We start from the raw sequence: 18,770 nt of genomic DNA, 5'->3' as shown, positions 1-18,770 counted from the left end.
CTAACTGGTCTGCACAGGTCCGCAGCCACCAAATCGCGCCCCAGATTTTTATTAAATGCATTTAAATTCCTCCACCTGCCATGCTGGGACTTGAATACTTAGCTTGGGCGCCTATTACTAATCCAGTGACATAACCACGACATCACCATGATAATCTGCAGTGCGCTGCCTGAAAGAGAGAGCGATGGAAGCCGGTTCAATAATAACTTTCAAAAGAGAATGGATAAGCGTGTGAAAAGAAAAGGTTTGCAGGGCTATGGGGGAGAGCGGGTGAAGACACATTGGACCTGTGCTATCTACATCGATGAAAAGACGGATCACTTTCGAGAATCTCATTGTTTCTCAGCTTTGTCTGGAGGCTGGGATTGCCACACATACATTCTTATTTTCCAATGTGAGGCTCCAGGTTTGTGCCAGACACCAAATTCAGATGGTATGGTCCAGTGATACAAAGATTAGATTTTCCACATGTCCAACAGAGGCAATTCTCTCCTTTCGAATTTTAGCCGGCGTTTTAAGCAGAGGTTTTTGACAAGTGACGTTCCCACAGTGTGTGTTTCCGTGCATAACTGTGCAAGTGGCACTGTCAGAGGAGGAGGTCCCTACAGCACACAAGAGCACCAACTCTTTTATTTTTATTTTGAGTACCCAATTTATTTTCCAATTAAGGGGCAGTTTTAGTGTGACCAATCTTTTTGGGTTGTGTGGTTGAGATCCATGCCGACACGGGGAGAATGTGCAAACTTCACACACACACTGACCCAGGGCCGGGATCGAACTTGGGTCCTCAGCGGCATAGGCAGCAGTGCTAACCACTGTGCCACCTTGCTGCCCTCAGAATAGCACTAACTTGAGTTTGTGTTGTAAATCACCTCAAGGAATGTTCGCAAACAAAATCTGACACTTAATGACACGGAGCGATATTGTGGCAGGTGGCCAATGCTTGGACAAAGTAGGATTTTCATTTCAAACGCAAAGCCCACTAGAGCAGGACCCGATTGCCTTCGCTGTGCCCAGATTGAATAGTTTATTTTGAAAAAAAGGCTCCCATTTATAGTCTTAGGGCATCCCAACGATTGGGCCTGACAACGTTTTAATGCAGGAGCAATTTGTGCACAGCAAGCTCCCACATACAGTGCTAAGATGAACAACTGGATTATTTGCTTTGTGATATTACAGTCCAGGGATGGGCAGATGAGGTGAATTGGCCATGCTAAATTGCCCCTTAGTGTCCTACGATTAGGTGTTGTTATGGGGATAGGGCGGGGGAGTGGGCTGAGGTAGAATGCTCTTTCGGAGGGCCAGTGCAAACTTGATGGGCTGAATGGTCTCCTTCTGCACTGTAGGGATTCTATAAATATTGACGAGGACATCAGGCCATTTGGGGGGTCAGATTGGTGGTTGGGTAGTATATGTGGAGGGGGTCGGGGGGTGGGGGGAGTTCCCTGTTGTTTAAATAGTGTGTTTTATGTCCACTTGTGATGATAACTCCGATGTGGAGATGCCGGCGTTGGACTGGGGTGAGCACAGTAAGAAGTCTTACAACACCAGGTTAAAGTCCAACAGGTTTGTTTCAAACACTAGCTTTCGGAGCACTGCTCCTTCCTCAGGTGAGTGAAGAGGACACACCTCTTCGGCGTGGTACATTGGCGAGACCATGCAGACGCTGCGACAACGAATGAACGGACGTCGCGCGACAATCACCAGGCAGGAATGTTCCCTTCCAGTCGGGGAACACTTCAGCAGTCAAGGGCATTCAGCCTCTGATCTCCGGGTAAGCGTTCTCCAAGGCAGCCTTCAGGACGCGCGACAACGCAGAATCGCCGAGCAGAAACTTATAGCCAAGTTCCACACACATGAGTACGGCCTCAACCGGGACCTGGGATTCATGTCGCATTACATTCATCCCCCATCTGGCCTGCAAAATCCTACCAACTGTCCTAGCTTGACACAATTCACACCTCTTTAACCTGGGGTTACCCCATCTCTGGATCTGTAAAGATTTAATCACCTGCTAATGCTCGCATTCCAAGCATTGTCTGGCATCTTTGAATCTGTCTTTATATATGTTTCTGGAACATACCTCTGCATTCATCCGAGGAAGGAACAGCGCTCCGAAAGCTAGTGACATCGAAACAAACCTGTTGGACTTTAACCTGCTTTTGTAAGACTTCTTACGATGATAACTCTGACAGTGCAGCACTCCCTCAGTCCTTTACTGAAACGTGAGCCTAGAATTTGCGGCCTAGTCGCTGGAGTGGAACTCAAGGCTGCATCCTTCTGACTGGGAGGCTGGAGCCAGAGCTGAGAGAAAGTGAGAAATGTGCAGTGGCAGTCATAATGAATGATAAGGGATTGTTTCACAACTCCTCGGGAGCTACCTATCAGCTGAGGCGGTCTTTAAATGGTTGCCAAATATGTTGGAATGTCTATTGTGTGCTCTCAGTGGGTGAGGCTCCACAATAGGAATGCAAAGCAAGACAATGAGCACTTGTCCCTTTAGTTCTTTCTCCTCGTAACTGCCTTCTTTTGACTCAATATGCTTTCTGTAAACGCTCTTACAGGTGGACTGAGTTAGTTGTGCTGCACTGTCTTTTATTATTCATGCATTCTTGCAAATGGCCATTCACTACATTATAATCACTTGTTGTCAGATCGCAATCTTATCAGTCTTCCGCCCGGAATGATAATTCGTAGCATTCAATGTAAAGACTTAGCAGTTAATCACAGTAAGGGAAGTGATGTGTGTGGTTATGAGAAGCCAGTCAGCTTGTGTGTTGATTTACACATTGAGAAGGGTTTGTGTGAACAGCTGAAGACTGGTCTTAAAGCAAGCTGGACAGCCGTTAGCAGCAGAGTTGTCCCTTCTCTTTCTGACTGACTGACCCTTTACGTTCCCGTTCGCTTCCTCCCCTTCGTGCCTCTTTTTCTGCTGAGATGTTGTTTATCCTTGACAGGATTGAGAAAGTGACGGAGAACAACATGACGGTCAAGAAGGTGCCGATTAAAATAGTTCGGTCCGAAAGTCAGACGGAGAAGGAAAGCCGGCACAACCTCCTGAACAACGTGGACCTCATTGGCTTTGGCGAGAAAGAGCAGCCGGAAGGCATTGGGGCCTGTGAGAATCCTTATTCACTCTTTGCCGCATACTCCAGACAGGAGCCGGAGCGGGAGTGGGTGAGGGAGACTGGTCTGAGCATCGCACAGTCTGAGGCGGCAGCGAGCAACCCAGGAGAAACTGAGGAACTCTCTCCTGTGTCCGGCTGTGTGAAAACTAAAGAAAAGAATGTTGAAGACACCAAGTCTGAGGAACTGGCGAGGGAGATCGTTGACAAAGATCGATCCCTGGCTGATATTTTGTATCCTAATTCCAAAATGAAAACCACCATGGATTTGATGGAAGGAATATTCCCCAAAGATGACACTTTGTTGCAGGAAGCACAACAGCGCAGGAAGCAGCTTCCTAGTCGATCTTACTCGCCCAAGACGACAGAGGAAAGGTAAGGCGATTTATTAAGAATAAGCAGCTAGGAAAAGTCACATGAAACCCTTAAAAGGTACCTGGATCTGCACCTTAAGTGCTCTAAGCTACAGGGCTGGACTGGGTGCATGAAGGTGAGATTAGAAAGGGCACCTAGGTGTCATCGGGCTGGCAAGGACAAGATGGGCCGAATGGCTTTCTTCTGTGCTGTAAACTTTCTGTTATTTTATGATTCTACGGTGTCTGTCGAAGGTCCAGAGCTCATTGGAATTTATTAATGTAACATTTGCAGCTCTTTCCTTTTTGGGATGTAGGCATCGCTGGCAAGGTGGGAATTAATTGACTGTCCCTCATTGCCCTGAGAAGCTGCCCTTCTGGAACCATTGGGGAAACAGGTTTAATACACCTGGTGAGCCACTTCAGAAGGCAGCCATGCTCTCTGTAATCTCACTGCTCAGCCATCATGTTCCACAAACACTGCCAGGTGCCTGACCTCCATCCTTGCTCGATACACCTTCCCGTCAGGCTACATCAGACCAGCCAACGTTTGCCCACCACAAGTTAGCAGAGTAATTAGCCCTCGTCTGAGGAGAAAGCCAGCGGTTACCCCTGCCGAGGGTTATGACTGGAGGTCATTTCTTTTTGCATGTTAAAATATCTTGTCCGGAGGCGCTTTGAGTGCTTAATCTGGACTGTCTCTCTCACCAGGGAGGACGAGATTATGCCAATTGGAGACTCTCTCACCACGACCTCGACCTACTACAGCACGTCTGCACCAAAGGCTGAGTTGCTGAATAAGATGAAGGACATGCAGCAACAGATGGAGGAAGAGGAGGACTCCGAAGATGAACTTAGCCATGACCTCACAGAAAAGAAGGTAATTTAACCGGTCATTCATTCGACGTAAAGAATTGAGGTAGTGAGGGGCACTGCACTGTAGTACCTGAACTCTGCTCAGAATGGAGCGCAACTTCAAAACTAATTAGATATAGCTGGCTCAGATTGAGCTATGACTGACACACTTATGAATGTGGCTCCTGATGTGTTCACATCGTCATTTGTATAGCTCGATTGTGAGGATCTCTGGAATGATGTGGGCTTATATTGCATTGAGAAACCGTTGTTTGAAATGTGAGCTGCTGTTCCTATTGGAATGGAGCTGTGAACACAGCAGCAGAATCGATTTTTTTTTAAAAATTTAGACTATCCACTTTTTTTTCCAATTAAGGGGCAATGTAGGGTGGTCAATCCACCTACCTTGCACATCTTTTTGGGTTATGGGGGTGAAACCCACGCAGACATGGGAAGAATGTGCAAACACCACACGGACAGTGACCCGGGATCGAACCCGGGTCCTCGGCAATAGCAGCAGAATCTAGTTCACCACTTTTAAACAGCTGCTTCATTTCTTATGTAGGTGGGCGGCATGGTGGCACAGTGGTTAGCACTGCTGCCTATGGCACTGAGGACCCGGGTTTCATCCCGGCCCCGGGTCACTGTCCATGTGGAGTTTGCATATTCTCCCCGTGTCTGCGTGGGTTTCACCCCCACAACCCAAAGTTGTGCAGGTAGGTGGATTAGCCACGCTAAATTGCCCCTTAATTGGGAAAATAAATAAATAATTGGGTACTCTTTATTAAAAAAATTTTTTTTTTAATTTTTTAAAATTCTTAAGTAGGAATCTCAGTGAGTGATCTCAAGTTGTTTTAAAACAATCTTATTTGAATAGAATTTACAGCACTGAAACAGGCCATTCATCCAATCTAATCTGAGTCCGTATTTATAAAATCTCTACAGAGCAGTAGGAGGCCATTCAGCCCATCGAGTCTGCACAGATCCTCTGAAAGAGCACCTCACTCAGGCCTCACCTATTCTCCATAACCCCACCTAACCATTGGACACTAATCAGCAATTTATCATGGCCAATCCACCTAACCTGCACACATTTGGACTGTGGGAAGAAACCAGAGCACCGGGAGAAAACCCACGCAGACACGGGGAGAACGTACAAACTCCACACAGTCACCCGAGGCCAGAATCGAACGTATGTTCCTGGCGCTGTGAGGCAGCAATGCTAACCACTGTGCCGCCTTCCCCGAGCTCCTCCCATTTCACAACATACTCTATTCTTTTCTCCTTCATGTACTTACCATGAAATGCATCTCTGCCATTTGCCTCGACTACTCCATGTGTTCACTCTCTGCAAAATCCCAGCCTATCTCCCGCGGGTGAGAGATGGCATCTTGTTTAAAATTTGGAAGGATCCTCTTGGAGAGGGAAGGGAGGCATGCAGACTTTCTTTGGGCTGCAGCCTGCTCCAAGAGAACACGGTTGATGGCAAAAGTCTGGTATCAAGTCTGCATGACTTGCCGTAGGTCAGAGCTGGGATAAGTAGTCTGCAGTTACCCCATTGCTTCGCTTTGGTGTGCTATGTAACTGGCCGAGCTCTAGCACTAACCTCATGAAGAGGACCCGGGTTCGATACCAGCCCTGGGTCACTGTCCGTGTGGAGTTTGCACATTCTCCCCATGTCTGTGTGGGTTTCAACCCCATAACCCAAAAAGGGAGGTGGATTGGCCACACTAAATTGCCCCTTAATGAAATGGAAAAAATGAAATGAAAATCGCTTATTGCCACAAGTAGGCTTCAAATGAAGTTACTGTGAAAAGCCCCTAGTCGCCACATTCCGGCGCCTGTTCGGGGAGGCTGGTACAGGAATTGAACCGTGCTGCTGGCCTGCCTTGGTCTGCTTTCAAAGCCAGCGATTTAGCCCTGTGCGAAAGGGTGCCCCCTGCCCAAAGACCCAGGGGTATCCAATGGCCTGGGTGACCCTCAATTGGAAAAAAAACAGTAACTTCATGAATCTCCAGGGAACCCAAAGTCTTTACACCCTCCATCTGAACTCGGTAGTGGGTAAGAGTATTTATTACTGTTGGCTGCACGATGAGGAAAGAGGAACCCTGCAGCCTGTGTAGATTTCACAATTGTAGTAGAGCCATAAAACTTGGCACTTTGCTCATACCAAACTTCTAACTGACCATATGAAAGGTGGACGTCACTGTTGCAATAAGACCATAAGATATAGGAGCGGAAGTAAGGCCATTCGGCCCATCGAGTCCACTCCACCATTCAATCATGGCTGATTTCAACTCCATTTACCCGCTCTCTCTCCATAGCCCTTAATTCCTCGAGAAATCAAGAATTTATCAACTTCTGTCTTAAAGACACTCAACGTCCCGGCCTCCACCGCCCTCTGTGGCAATGAATTCCACAGACCCACCACTCTCTGGCTGAAGAAATTTCTCCTCATCTCTGTCCTAAAGTGACTCCCTTTTATTCTAAGGCTGTGCCCCCGGGTCCTAGTCTCCCCTGCTAATGGAAACAACTTCCCTACGTCCACCCTATCTAAGCCATTCATTATCTTGTAAGTTTCTATTAGACCTCCCCTCAACCTCCTAAACTCCAATGAATATAATCCCAGGATCCTCAGACGTTCATCGTATGTTAGGCCTACCATTCCTGGGATCATCCGTGTGAATCTCCGCTGGACCCGCTCCAGTGCCAGTGTGTCCTTCCTGAAGTGTGGGGCCCAAAATTGCTCACAGTATTCTAAATGGGGCCTAACTAATGCTTTATAAAGCTTCAGAAGTACATCCCTGCTTTTATATTCCAAGCCTCTTGAGATAAATGACAACATTGCATTTGCTTTCTTAATTACGGACTCAACCTGCAAGTTTAACTTCAGAGAATCCTGGACTAGGACTTCCAAGTCCCTTTGCACTTCAGCATTATGAATTTTGTCACCGTTTGTCACAATGCTGTCAGTCACACTCTGTGGTCCATTGCTGTTTGTAGAAATCACTGATTAGCCACAGGTGTGGATGTAGATCTGCAGGTAAGAAGGCTCCATGTGTGTGTGTATGTATTTATTATGATGTGGAGATGCCGGCGTTGGACTGGGGTGAGCACAGTACGAAGTCTTACAACACCAGGTTAAAGTCCAACAGGTTTGTTTCGATGTCACTAGCTTTCGGAGCGCTGCTCCTTCCTCAGGCGAATGAAGAGGTATGTTCCAGAAACACATATATAGACAAATTCAAAGATGCCAAACAATGCTTGGAATGCGACCATTAGCAGGTGATTAAATCTTTACAGATCCAGAGATGGGATAACCCAGGTTAAAGAGGTGTGAATTACATCAAGCCAGGGCAGTTGGTAGGATTTTGCAGGCCAGATGGTGGGGGATGAATGTAATGCGACATGAATCCCAGGTCCCGGTTGAGGCCGCACTCATGTGTGCGGAACTTGGCTATAAGTTTCTGCTCGGCGATTCTACGTTGTCGCGCGTCCTGAAGGCCGCCTTGGAGAACGCTTACCCGGAGATCAGAGGCTGAATGCCCTTGACAGCTGAAGTGTTCTCCGACTGGAAGGGACGCTGCGACAACGAATGAACGGACATCGCGCAACAATCACCAGGCAGGAATGTTCCCTTCCAGTCGGAGAACACTTCAGCTGTCAAGGGCATTCAGCCTCTGATCTCCGGGTAAGCGTTCTCCAAGGCGGCCTTCAGGACGCGCGACAACGCAGAATCGCCAAGCAGAAACTTATAGCCAAGTTCCGCACACATGAGTGCGGCCTCAACCGGGACCTGGGATTCATGTCACATTACATTCATCCCCCACCATCTGGCCTGCAAAATCCTACCAACTGCCCTGGCTTGATGTAATTCACACCTCTTTAACCTGGGGTTACCCCATCTCTGGATCTGTAAAGATTTAATCACCTGTTAATGCTCGCATTCCAAGCATTGTTTGGCATCTTTGAATCTGTCTATATATGTGTTTCTGGAACAGACCTCTTCATTCACCTGAGGAAGGAGCAGCGCTCCGAAAGCTAGTGACATCGAAACAAACCTGTTGGACTTTAACCTGGTGTTGTAAGACTTCGTACTATGTATTTATTAACAAGCCATCTGCCACCATCCAGTAATCAGGGAATTAAAGCACTCACAGCAGTCAGCAAACACTCTGCCTATCTGTTTTTGTTTCAACCTTTTAGCATAAAGCACAAAAAAGGGTTAAAGCTCACTGTGCAAATATGAGTCTTGAGAGCATGTGCCCAATGACTGTGTCTATTATTTGTTGTTTTTTCTTAATCACTAATGCCAATTAGCCATATCTGGAGCCCACTTACCTACATGTGGCCTGTGGTTACTGTAGCAAAGGCCTACACATCAGCAACTTCACAGGATTGAAATGCGCACATTTGTAAACCTAGATTATTTTTCATAAGGCTGCTTATTAGAGCTAGACTTGAGGTGATGATCGATCTGTTTCCAGAGGGTTTCCTTTTCCCAGTTTTCCTGCTGCCGGATCCAATAACAGAACGCGAGAGCTGTTGCATGGTTAGCAGTCTGAGAATCCACTATCTTCCTTTCCACACCCCAGTCATTGCAGCATCATTGCAGTGAGTTATGTTCAGCCATAGTCTTAGGCTGTCAAAAGCAGGTCTTTAGTAAGGGCTCATAATAAAACCGCATAAAAAGAGAAGGGTCCAAGATCCAGGTGTTTGAGTGTAAGTGAAGACAGCCTGAAATTGTGGTAAATGGAAACAGGAAATGCTGGATAAACACAGCAGGTCTGGCAGCATCTGTGGAGAACATAGGAATTAGGAGCAGAAGGAGGCAATTCAGGCCTTCGAGCCTGTTCCCCCATTCAATCAGATCATGGCTGATCTCTTCCTGCTCTCAAATCCACCTATCTGCCTGTTCCCCATACCCCCTTTTTTTTTAAATTTAGAGTGCCCAATTCATATTTTCCAATTAAGGGGCAATTTAGTGTGGCCAATCCACCTACCCTGCACATCTTTGGGTTGTGGGGGCGAAACCCACGCAAACACGGGGAGAATGTGCAAACTCCACACGGACAGTGACCCAGAGCCGGGATCGAACCTGGGACCTCGGCGCCGTGAGGCAACAGGGCTAACCCACTGCGCCACCGTGCTGCCCTTCCCCATACCCCTTTAACCCGTTTTTTTAACCAGAAGTATATCTACCTTCTTAATGAAACCATTTAATGATTCAGATTCCGCCGTGCTATGGGACAGCGAGTTCCACAAATCCACCGCTCTCTGCGAGAAGTAGTTCCTCCTCATCTCAAAGAGAGGAACAGAAATAACATCTGAGTCCGTATGACCCTTCCCGCTGAGTGTTTTTCAGCAGAGGCGGGGACCTCACCCTTGTCAACAGGATTTCCTGATGACAGCACCCCTCGTCACCAGGAAACCCGTGAACAACCGATAAATCCTGCCCTCTGATTCTCTCTCCACAGATGCTGCCAGACCTGCTGAGTTTATCCATCACTTTCTGCTTTTGTTTCATCTGTCCAGCATCCGCAGATTATGCTTTTATTTGAGATTGTGGGAAGATTGGCTCTGAGGTGGTGTTTTAGAAAATCCTGGGGGCCTTTTTTCCTTTTGAACCAATTTTGGTCTTGTTTTGATTCCACAGCAAGAGCTGATCGATAGTATAAGCAAGAAGCTGCAGGTGCTGAGGGAGGCCCGAGAGAGCCTACAGGATGACATCCAAGCCAACAATCTCCTGGGCGATGAGGTGGAGGCCTTCGTCAAAGAGGTCTGCAAACCCAACGAGTTTGAAAAGTTCCGAATGTTCATCGGAGACCTGGACAAAGTGGTCAACCTATTGCTGTCCCTTTCTGGTCGGCTGGCTAGGGTAGAGAATGCCCTCAACACCCTGGAGGAGACCGCCTCTCCGGACGAGCGGGTATGTGGCTTTAAGTTTTTCCACCTTGTTCAAGGCTTGGCCAGCTAAGAGAGGCCACACTAAAGCACCAATATCGTTATTTAGTGTAGTGTTATGATACTGGGCTAGTCAGTCAGGGGCTGGGCTGATAAATCATGGAACATCAGTTCCAATCTCAGTATGATGATTTGAGTATTTGAATTCAGTTTACAAAATCTGGAACCAAAACAGTTAGGATTAGGAAAAATCACAGAATAATACAATGCCAGAGAGGCTTTTTGGCCCATCGAGTCTGCACCGACACATGAAAAACACCTGACCTCTCTACCCAATCCCATTTGCCAGCACTTGGCCCATTGTCTTGAATGTGAAGACATGCCAAGTACTCATCCAGATACTTTTAAAGTATGTGAGGCAACCCCCTCTATCACCCTCCCAGGCAGTGCATTCCAGACCATCATACCCTCAAAGATTTTCCTCAAATCCTCCCTAAACCTCCCACCCCTCACCTTGTGTTCCCTCGTAGCTGACCCTTCAACTGATAGGAACAGCCACTGTCCGTGTGGAGTTTTTTGCACATTACCCCTGTGTCTGCGTGGGTCTCAGTCCCACAACCCAAAGATGTGCAGGGTAAGGTGGATTGGTCGTGCTAAATTGACCCTTAATTAGAAGTAAAAGAAAAAAATAATAATAAAGAGTAATTTTTAAAAACTATGGGGAACAGCTGCTCCCTATCCCCCCTGTCCATGCCCTTCATATTCTTGTACACCCGATCAGGTCACCCCTCAGTTTTCCCTGCTCCAGCGAAACCAACCCAAGCCTATCCAACCTCTTTTCATAACTGAAATGTTCCATCACAGGCAACATCCTGGTGATTCGCCTCTGCACTCATCCAGTGTAATCACATCCTTCCTATAATGTGGTGACCAGAATTGCACACAGTCCTCCAACTGCGACCTCACCAAAGTTCTATACAACTCCAACATGACCTCCCTACTTTTGTAATCTATGTGTTGATTGAGAAATATGCCTTTTTCACCATCTTATTAACCGCAGAAATTAGCGTGGCAACTGTTGAAGTGTTGGGTACTCTGCTACACAGACGAACCAACACGGTTGCGAATGGTACAACGCAGTTTTATTTCAAACACCTATTTACAGTTGTATACTGTTTACTGAGGTTCGATCATAACCCTTGCTTCTGTGGACCTATTCCTAATTCTATCATGTAGTGGCACTCAGCACATGGTGGATGTCTGAGTGGCTTGCTATGAGCTCTGTGCCCTGAGCTGTCTCGTCCATGAGTGCCCAGGAAGTGTCGTGTTCCCTGTTTTGTACTGTGTATGCTCTTGCCTGTGATTGGCTGTCGTGTTGGGAGTGTGTTGATTGGTCTGTCCATCAGTATGTATGTATGTATGTACTATGATGTTTACCTGGATATCATGACATCCCCCCCTTTTTTACAAAAACATGTGCCTATGTGGTCATAAATAGAGCTGTGTACTGAGTGTAGGTAAATGTGTGTGTGTGCAATATCTACAGCATGTACTGGGGCTAAACTATATACAAGGGGCGATGTCGGGTGCGACATAACAACGAGGTTGTACCATAAACAAAGAACGGGGAAAAGTAGAATGACAGAACAAATTCCTGTAACAACAAGAACAGAAACATATTAACACAGTGGTAGTATGAGTTCAATGTACAAACAGTCTCATAAGCCCAGTCTAGTAGGTGGGCGACGAATTCGGGTTGACCGCCTCAAGGGTGGGTCTGGAACCACCGGCTGAGGAATGGGCCTGGCCACGGGCGACGATGGAAGGGGCATGGTGGCAGGTAGCTCCACAAAGTCGATGTCAGGAACAACAGGAGGGCGCGGTGTCGGTGTAAGTTCCCGTATCAAGCGTGGAAGTAGGCGAAGAGCCCGCCGATTGCGCCTACGAATGGATCCATCAGGCATGCGAACCAGGAACGAGCAGGGAGCCACGCGTTGGAGAACTTCGGCAGGTGCTGACCAGCCACCTTCTGGTAGGTGGATGCGGACTTCGTCTCCAGGGGTCAGGGCGGGAAGATCAGTTGCCCGTGTGTCATATGCCCTCTTCTGTCGAACTCGCTGCTGTTGCATTCTGTGTAGTACCAGAGCATGGTTGTTTGTGGGTACCAGAATGGAAGTGGTCCTGAGGGCGCGACCCATTAACAGCTGGGCTGGTGAGAGGCCAGTGGCTAGTGGAGCCGAGCGATAGGCCAGCAGGGCTAGGCAGAAATCTGATCCGGCAGCAGCAGCCTTGCAGAAGAGCCGCTTGACAATGTGAACGCCCTTCTCCGCCTTTCCATTGGACTGGGGATGCAGAGGGCTGGACGTCACGTGTGTGAAGCCATATGAGGCAGCAAAGGATGACCATTCCTGACTGGCGAAACAGGGCCCATTGTCCGACATGACAGTCATCGGAATGCCGTGGCGAGCGAATGCCCTTATGACAGCGGACGATGTCAAATCGTGCAGGCGTATGACCCCTGGATAGTTGGAAAAGTAATCTATGACGATTACATAGTCCCTGCCGAGCGCGTGAAAAAGGTCCACACCCACCTTCGCCCAGGGGGACGTCACCAGCTCATGGGGCAGAAGCGTTTCAGGAGGTTGCGCCGGTTGAAACCTTTGGCAGGTGGGGCAGTTGAGCACCATATTGGCAATGTCATCACTGATGCCCGGCCAGTATACCGCCTCTCGGGCCCTCCATCTGCACTTCTCGACCCCCAGATGGCCTTTGTGTAGTTGGTCGAGGACCAGCTTGTGCATGCTGTGCGGAATCACAATCTGGTCCAGCTTTAGAAGGACGCCATCAATGACGGCCAAGTCGTCTCGGACATTGTAGAACTACGGGAACTGCCCTTTGAGCCACCCTTCCGTCATGTGGCGCATCACCCGTTGTAGAAGGGGGTCAACCGCAGTCTCTCGGCGAATAGGGGCCAGACTGGAGTCGTCAGCTGGCAGATTTGCCGATGTGAAAGCCACCTGCGCCTCGACCTGACAGACGAACCCCTCCGAATCTGGCGGTGTGTTCACTGCTCTAGATAGGGCATCCGCAATGATAAGGTCCTTACCCGGGGTGTAGACCAGTTGGAAGTCATACCTCCTGAGTTTAAGTAGGATACGCTGGAGGCGAGGGGTCATCTCGTTCAGGTACTTATTTATGATGCTGACTAGGGGGCGGTGGTCAGTCTCAACGTGAACCGGGGGAGACCATACATGTAATCATGGAACTTGTCTATCCCAGTTAGCAAACCCAGGCACTCCTTTTCGATCTGCGCGTAGCGCTGTTCTGTGGGGATCATGGCCCGCGAGGCATAGGCGACCGGGGCCCATGACGCAGTGTCATCCCGCTGTAGGAGCACTGCCCCAATGCCGGACTGGCTGGCATCAGTCGAAATTTTGGTGTCACGAGATGTGTCGAAAAACGCCAATACCGGTGCTGTGGTGAGCTTAAGTTTGAGCTCCTCCCATTCCTGCTGGTGTGTGTGTAGCCACTGGAACTCCGTGGACTTCTTGATGAGGTGGCGCAGAGCCGTCGTGTGGGAGGCAAGGTTGGGAATGAACATCCCCAGGAAGTTGACCATGCCAAGGGAGCGTAGCACTGCTTTCTTGTCTGCCGGCTGCGGCATGGCCGCAATGGCGCTCACCTTGTCTGCATCCAGACGGACCCCTGACCGGGAAATGTGGTCCCCCAGGAACTTCAGCTCGGTTTGGCCGAAAGAACACTTGGCTCGGTTGAGGCGCAGGCCGATTTCGCGTATGCGCGCAAAGACGCACTGGAGACGATAGATGTGCTCCTGTGGTGTGGTGGATCAGATGATGACGTCGTCCACGTAGACGCGCACCCCTTCGATGCCTTCCATCATCTGCTCCATGATCCTGTGAAAGACCTCGGATGCCGAGATGATGCCAAATGGCATTCTGTTGTAGCAGAACCTGTCGAAAGGGGTGTTGAAGGTGCACAGCTTTCGGCTGGACGGACCCAGTTGGATCTGCCAAAAACCCTTCAAGGCATCCAGTGTTGTGAAGGTTTTAGCCCGGGGCATTTCGCTCATGATCTCTTCCCGTTTGGGTATGGGGTAGTGTTCCCTCATTATGTTGTTGTTGAGATCTTTTGGATCAATGCCGATCCGGAGCTCGCTGGAGGGCTTCTTAACACACACCATGGAGCTGACCCATGGTGTGGGCTCCGTGGCCCGGGATAGGACCCCTTGGTCCTGGAGATCCTGCAGCTGCTGCTTGAGGCAGTCTTTGAGTGGCGCTGGGACCCTGCGAGGTGCGTGAATGACCGGGGTGGCGTCCGGTTTGAGCCGAATTCTGTAGGTGTAGGGCAGTGTTCCCATGCCCTCGAATGCCTCCTGGTTGTGGGCGAGGAGCGATTGGAGCTGTGCCCTGAACTCTGCATCCGGGAAGTCGGATATGCCTTCTGGAGACAGAGCGTGGACTCGTTGCACGAGGTGGAGAACCTTGCATGCCTGTGCGCCTAACAGGGAGTCCTTCGATGATCCGACTATCTCGAATGAGAGTGTGGCCGTATGTGTGTTGTGTGTCATCTGGAGCTGGCAGGATCCCATAGCCGGGATAACGTTCCCGTTGTAGTCGACCATCTTGCAACGGGACGGCCGAATTGGTGGTCTGATCTTCATGGTGTAGAAGGCTGACCAGGCTATGAGGTTGGCGGAGGTGCCAGTGTCCAGACGGAATGTTATCGGTGATCGGTTGACCGTTAGGGTGGCACACCATTCATCACCCGGATTGACAGTGTTAACTGGTGGGTCCTGGCTGGAGACATTCGGTTCCCATCAACGACCGCAACACGGAAGGAGTCCCGGTCATCTATGTCACTGGTCTGGATATCGTCTGGGCACGACTCGTAGTAAGGAGGCTGAATGGTCCGCACGTCCCTGCGAGGTTGTTGGAATTGTGGAACATTGGCAGGTTGAGCTGCTCGACAGCAGGCAGCGTAGTGGCCCACCTTGCCACAGCGGAGGCATTGTCGGGTTCTTGCGGGACATTGCCGCTTTAAATGTGCGGCTCCACGGTTGCCGCACGTCGTGACGTCATGGTGTTCGTTGCGCCACTGCGCATGCACAGTTCGGTCTTGCGTCAAGCGCGCCTGCGCATCACGTCCCTCAGTGTTGCCATAGTTTTTGGCGCGCACAAGCGCGGGAGGCCTCGAAAAGCCCGCGAAATGGCCGCCCTCGTCCGGGCCGCGGGCCGGGAGGAACTCAATCGCCTGGACCCGTTCGGCCTCGTAGGACGCCTGCCTCGCCGATCCGGCCGCGTAGGACCCCTGCCGCGCCGATTCGGCCGCCTGAAATTGGGTATAGCGGCTAGTCGCGTTTTCGTGCAGGACACAGGCTTCGATTGCGGAGGCTAGGGTGAGGCCTTTTATTTTTAAGAGCTGCTGGCGTAGGGTGCCCGAGGTGACCCCAAAAACGATCTGGTCCCGAATCATGGAATCGGAGGTGGTGTCATAACCGCAGGACTGCGCAAGGATACGGAGATGTGTAAGGAATGACTGAAAGGGCTCATCCTTACCTTGCAGGCGCTGCTGGAAGAGATACCTCTCGAAGCTCTCGTTGATCTTGACGTTGAAGTGTTGGTCAAGCTTGAGAAGGACCGTCTTGTATTTGGTCTTGTCCTCACCTTCCGCGAACATCAGGGAGTTGTAGACATGGATGGCGTGTTGACCTGCCGTGGTGAGGAGGATGGCGATCTTTCTGGTGTCCGAGGCGCGCTCTTTTTCGTTGGCTTCCAGAAAGAGCTGGAAGCGCTGTTTGAACAGCTTCCAATTAATGCCGAGGTTTCCAGCGACTTGCAGCGGCTGCGGTGTGTTGACGGTGTCCATGGCGCAGGATGGCAGATTCCAGAGGATTTGTAGGTAGGTACCACAGTTACTCCTGGTACTATGAAGTGTTTGGTACTCTGCTACACAGACGAACCAACACAGTTGCGAATGGTACAACTCAGTTTTATTTCAAACATTTATTTACAATTGTATACTGTTTACTGAGGTTCGATCATAACCCTTGAATCTGTGGACCTACTCCTAATTCTATCTTGTAGTGGCACTCAGCACATGGTGGATGTCTGAGTGGCTTGCTATGAGCTGTGTGCCCTGAGCTGTCTCGTCCTCGAGTGCCCAGGAAGTGTCGTTATTCCCTGTTTTGCACTGTGTATGCTCTTGCCTGTGATTGGCTGTCGTGTTGTGTGTGTGTTGATTGGTCCGTTGATCTGTCCATCAGCATGTATGTATGTATGTACTATGATGTTTACCTGGATATCATGACAACTGTTTATCAAATATTTAAGCAAGAGGTGATTCATTGTTCTTGCTTCTTCCCCCACCCTTTTGCAGAGGACCCTCACTCAAAAACAAAAGCTCCTTACAAGGCAGCACGAAGATGCAAAGGAGTTAAAGGAGAACTTGGACAGGAGGGAACGGGTGGTGCTTGACATTCTCTGCAGCTACCTGACGGACGAGCTGCTCCAGGACTACGAGCACTTTGTGAAGATGAAATCGGCCCTCATCATTGAGCAAAGGGAGCTGGAGGACAAGATCAAACTGGGAGAGGAGCAGCTGAAGTGTCTGCTAGAGAGCCTGCCCCTCGATGGCAAACCAAAGTAGAAGAAACCGAAGGGTTATCTCCGACTGGGCACCGAGCTGCCATCAGCATGTGCTCCCCTCTTTCTGTCAGTGTGTGTGGTATAGCTGGATCTGTCCACTGGGGGGAGCTGAGCATGGGAGGAATCACTCAAAAGAATTGAGGCCGCAAGTCTGAGCTTCAATGTCCCCTGCAGAACTGAGTTCTGTCATATTGAACATTTAATGTTTTAAACTGCTGGATATTTAGTCACACACACTTCAGATTCTGTTTCCGACCACATCAACACTATCCACCGTCCCCTGCCAATTTGTCCTGTTTTTTTATCTGAGAAGAATGGAGAAAAAAAAGAAAACTTTCATTATTGGTTTTGAGCAAGGTTCTGACACTTTTCAATCTTTTCCCAAACAGGTTCTTTCTTTTGGATAAACATGACACATTCATAAAATGAAGTGATAACTGGATATTCTTTAAAAAAAGAATGTGCATTAAATTAATTTATTGTAGCAGTTATTAAAATAAATAGGTGGTTACAGAAGCTGACAGTTACTTTAGAGTCTGTTCGTTGGAAAAACCTTTGTCAGAACACTTTTACACCTTATTTCTCGGTTTACAGATCTGTACACCCAACTGAGCAACCAGCTGCCCAAGCCTTTGCCTCAACGGAACCATCTTTCACACACTCCTGCAGACCTTCAAATGTAGCCTTTAAAAACTCTTAAGATAAAAAGACTCGTGTCAGCTCATGAAGGAACCTCAAAGGGGTTCTGCCTTTATCTTGCAATAGGGTTCAATCCTGTTCAGGAGTGAAAGGACGTTCAGAGCTTACTTATCAAATATAGTGAGAATGATCAAGCAATCACTGTCAAGGCTCTGCCAACATCCAGCTGTTCAAGAGGAGGTTTTGTTTTTAGGTATTATGGATACACTACCAGGTGGTCTGAAACAATACAGGTTATAACATCTCACCATTAGAAAAACAAAATGGCCGAAGGGGTGGTGATACTTTTACCTTCATATAATGCACTTTTGGAAGAGTGACAGTGCTGTTTGTACTGAAAAGCTGTCTCACACTGAGGAAGTTGCAGTATTTGGGTTCTGTTTATAAGTAATGTAGAGAAAACTTATTTCTGCAGTTTAAGTGCTGTTCAAAATACAACATCCTACCCACAATGCAAATGAAATGAAAATGAATGACAATCGCTTATTGTCACAAGTACGCTTCAATGAAGTTACTGTGAAAAGACCCTAGTCGCCACATTCCGGCGCCTGTTCGGGGAGACTGGTACGGGAATTGAACCGTGCTGCTGGTCTGCCTTGGTCTGCTTTCAAAGCCAGCGATTTAGCCCAGTGAGCTAAACCAGCCCCGTGATCTGCACCGTGGAGAATTTGGACAATGTAAGGGCTTAGCTGCCTCGTACCATGACACTGGAGCAGACAGTTTCAAATACTGAATGGGCACTTAAAAATTTAGAGTGCCCAATTCTTTTTTCTTTCCAATTTAAGGGGCAATTCAGCATGGCCAATCCACATAAAAGCACATCTTTGGGTTGTGGGGGTGAGGCCCACGCAGACACGAGGAGAATGTGCAAACTCCACACGGACAGCGACCCGGGGCCAATATCGAACCTGGGTTCTCGGTGCCATGAGGCAGCAGTGCTAACCACTGCGCCACCGTGCCTTCAGAACTGTTGACATTTTAAAAGTCTGCAAGGTTACATGACTTTGCTCGGCATGAACTTCCTGTTGACTCTATTCTGTTGAAAAGTCAGGCGTTTCCATTTATAAAGGGAAGTATCTCTGTATACTTGGCACTGCAGCGTCACCAGTGGTAGGCGATTACAGCGTGACGAGTTTCCAGAGGTTTCCAGGATCAGATGAATATAGGAA

At 48.8% G+C, this 18,770-nt stretch overlaps 1 protein-coding gene across 5 annotated transcripts in view; it reads left to right on the top strand.

The window, feature by feature from the left end:
• shroom2a (shroom family member 2a) overlaps positions 1 to 17,418 on the top strand; it is a 373,192-nt gene extending 355,774 nt beyond the window's left edge. For all 5 annotated transcript variants that reach the window (XM_072514197.1, XM_072514196.1, XM_072514199.1 and 2 more), the window contains 4 exons: positions 2,958 to 3,500; positions 4,190 to 4,358; positions 9,990 to 10,262; positions 16,634 to 17,418. In XM_072514197.1, coding sequence (XP_072370298.1) covers positions 2,958 to 3,500; positions 4,190 to 4,358; positions 9,990 to 10,262; positions 16,634 to 16,903 — 1,255 coding nt within the window. In that variant the 3' untranslated portion in view covers positions 16,904 to 17,418. The remainder of the gene's footprint in view (positions 1 to 2,957; positions 3,501 to 4,189; positions 4,359 to 9,989; positions 10,263 to 16,633) is intronic.
• The last annotated feature ends 1,352 nt before the right edge of the window (positions 17,419 to 18,770 follow it).

Source organism: Scyliorhinus torazame, chromosome 8 (assembly GCF_047496885.1).
Source record: "Scyliorhinus torazame isolate Kashiwa2021f chromosome 8, sScyTor2.1, whole genome shotgun sequence".
NCBI lineage: Eukaryota > Metazoa > Chordata > Chondrichthyes > Carcharhiniformes > Scyliorhinidae > Scyliorhinus > Scyliorhinus torazame.
Note: the sequence above shows the minus strand (reverse complement) of the source record. Positions and strands in the feature narration are given on the sequence as shown.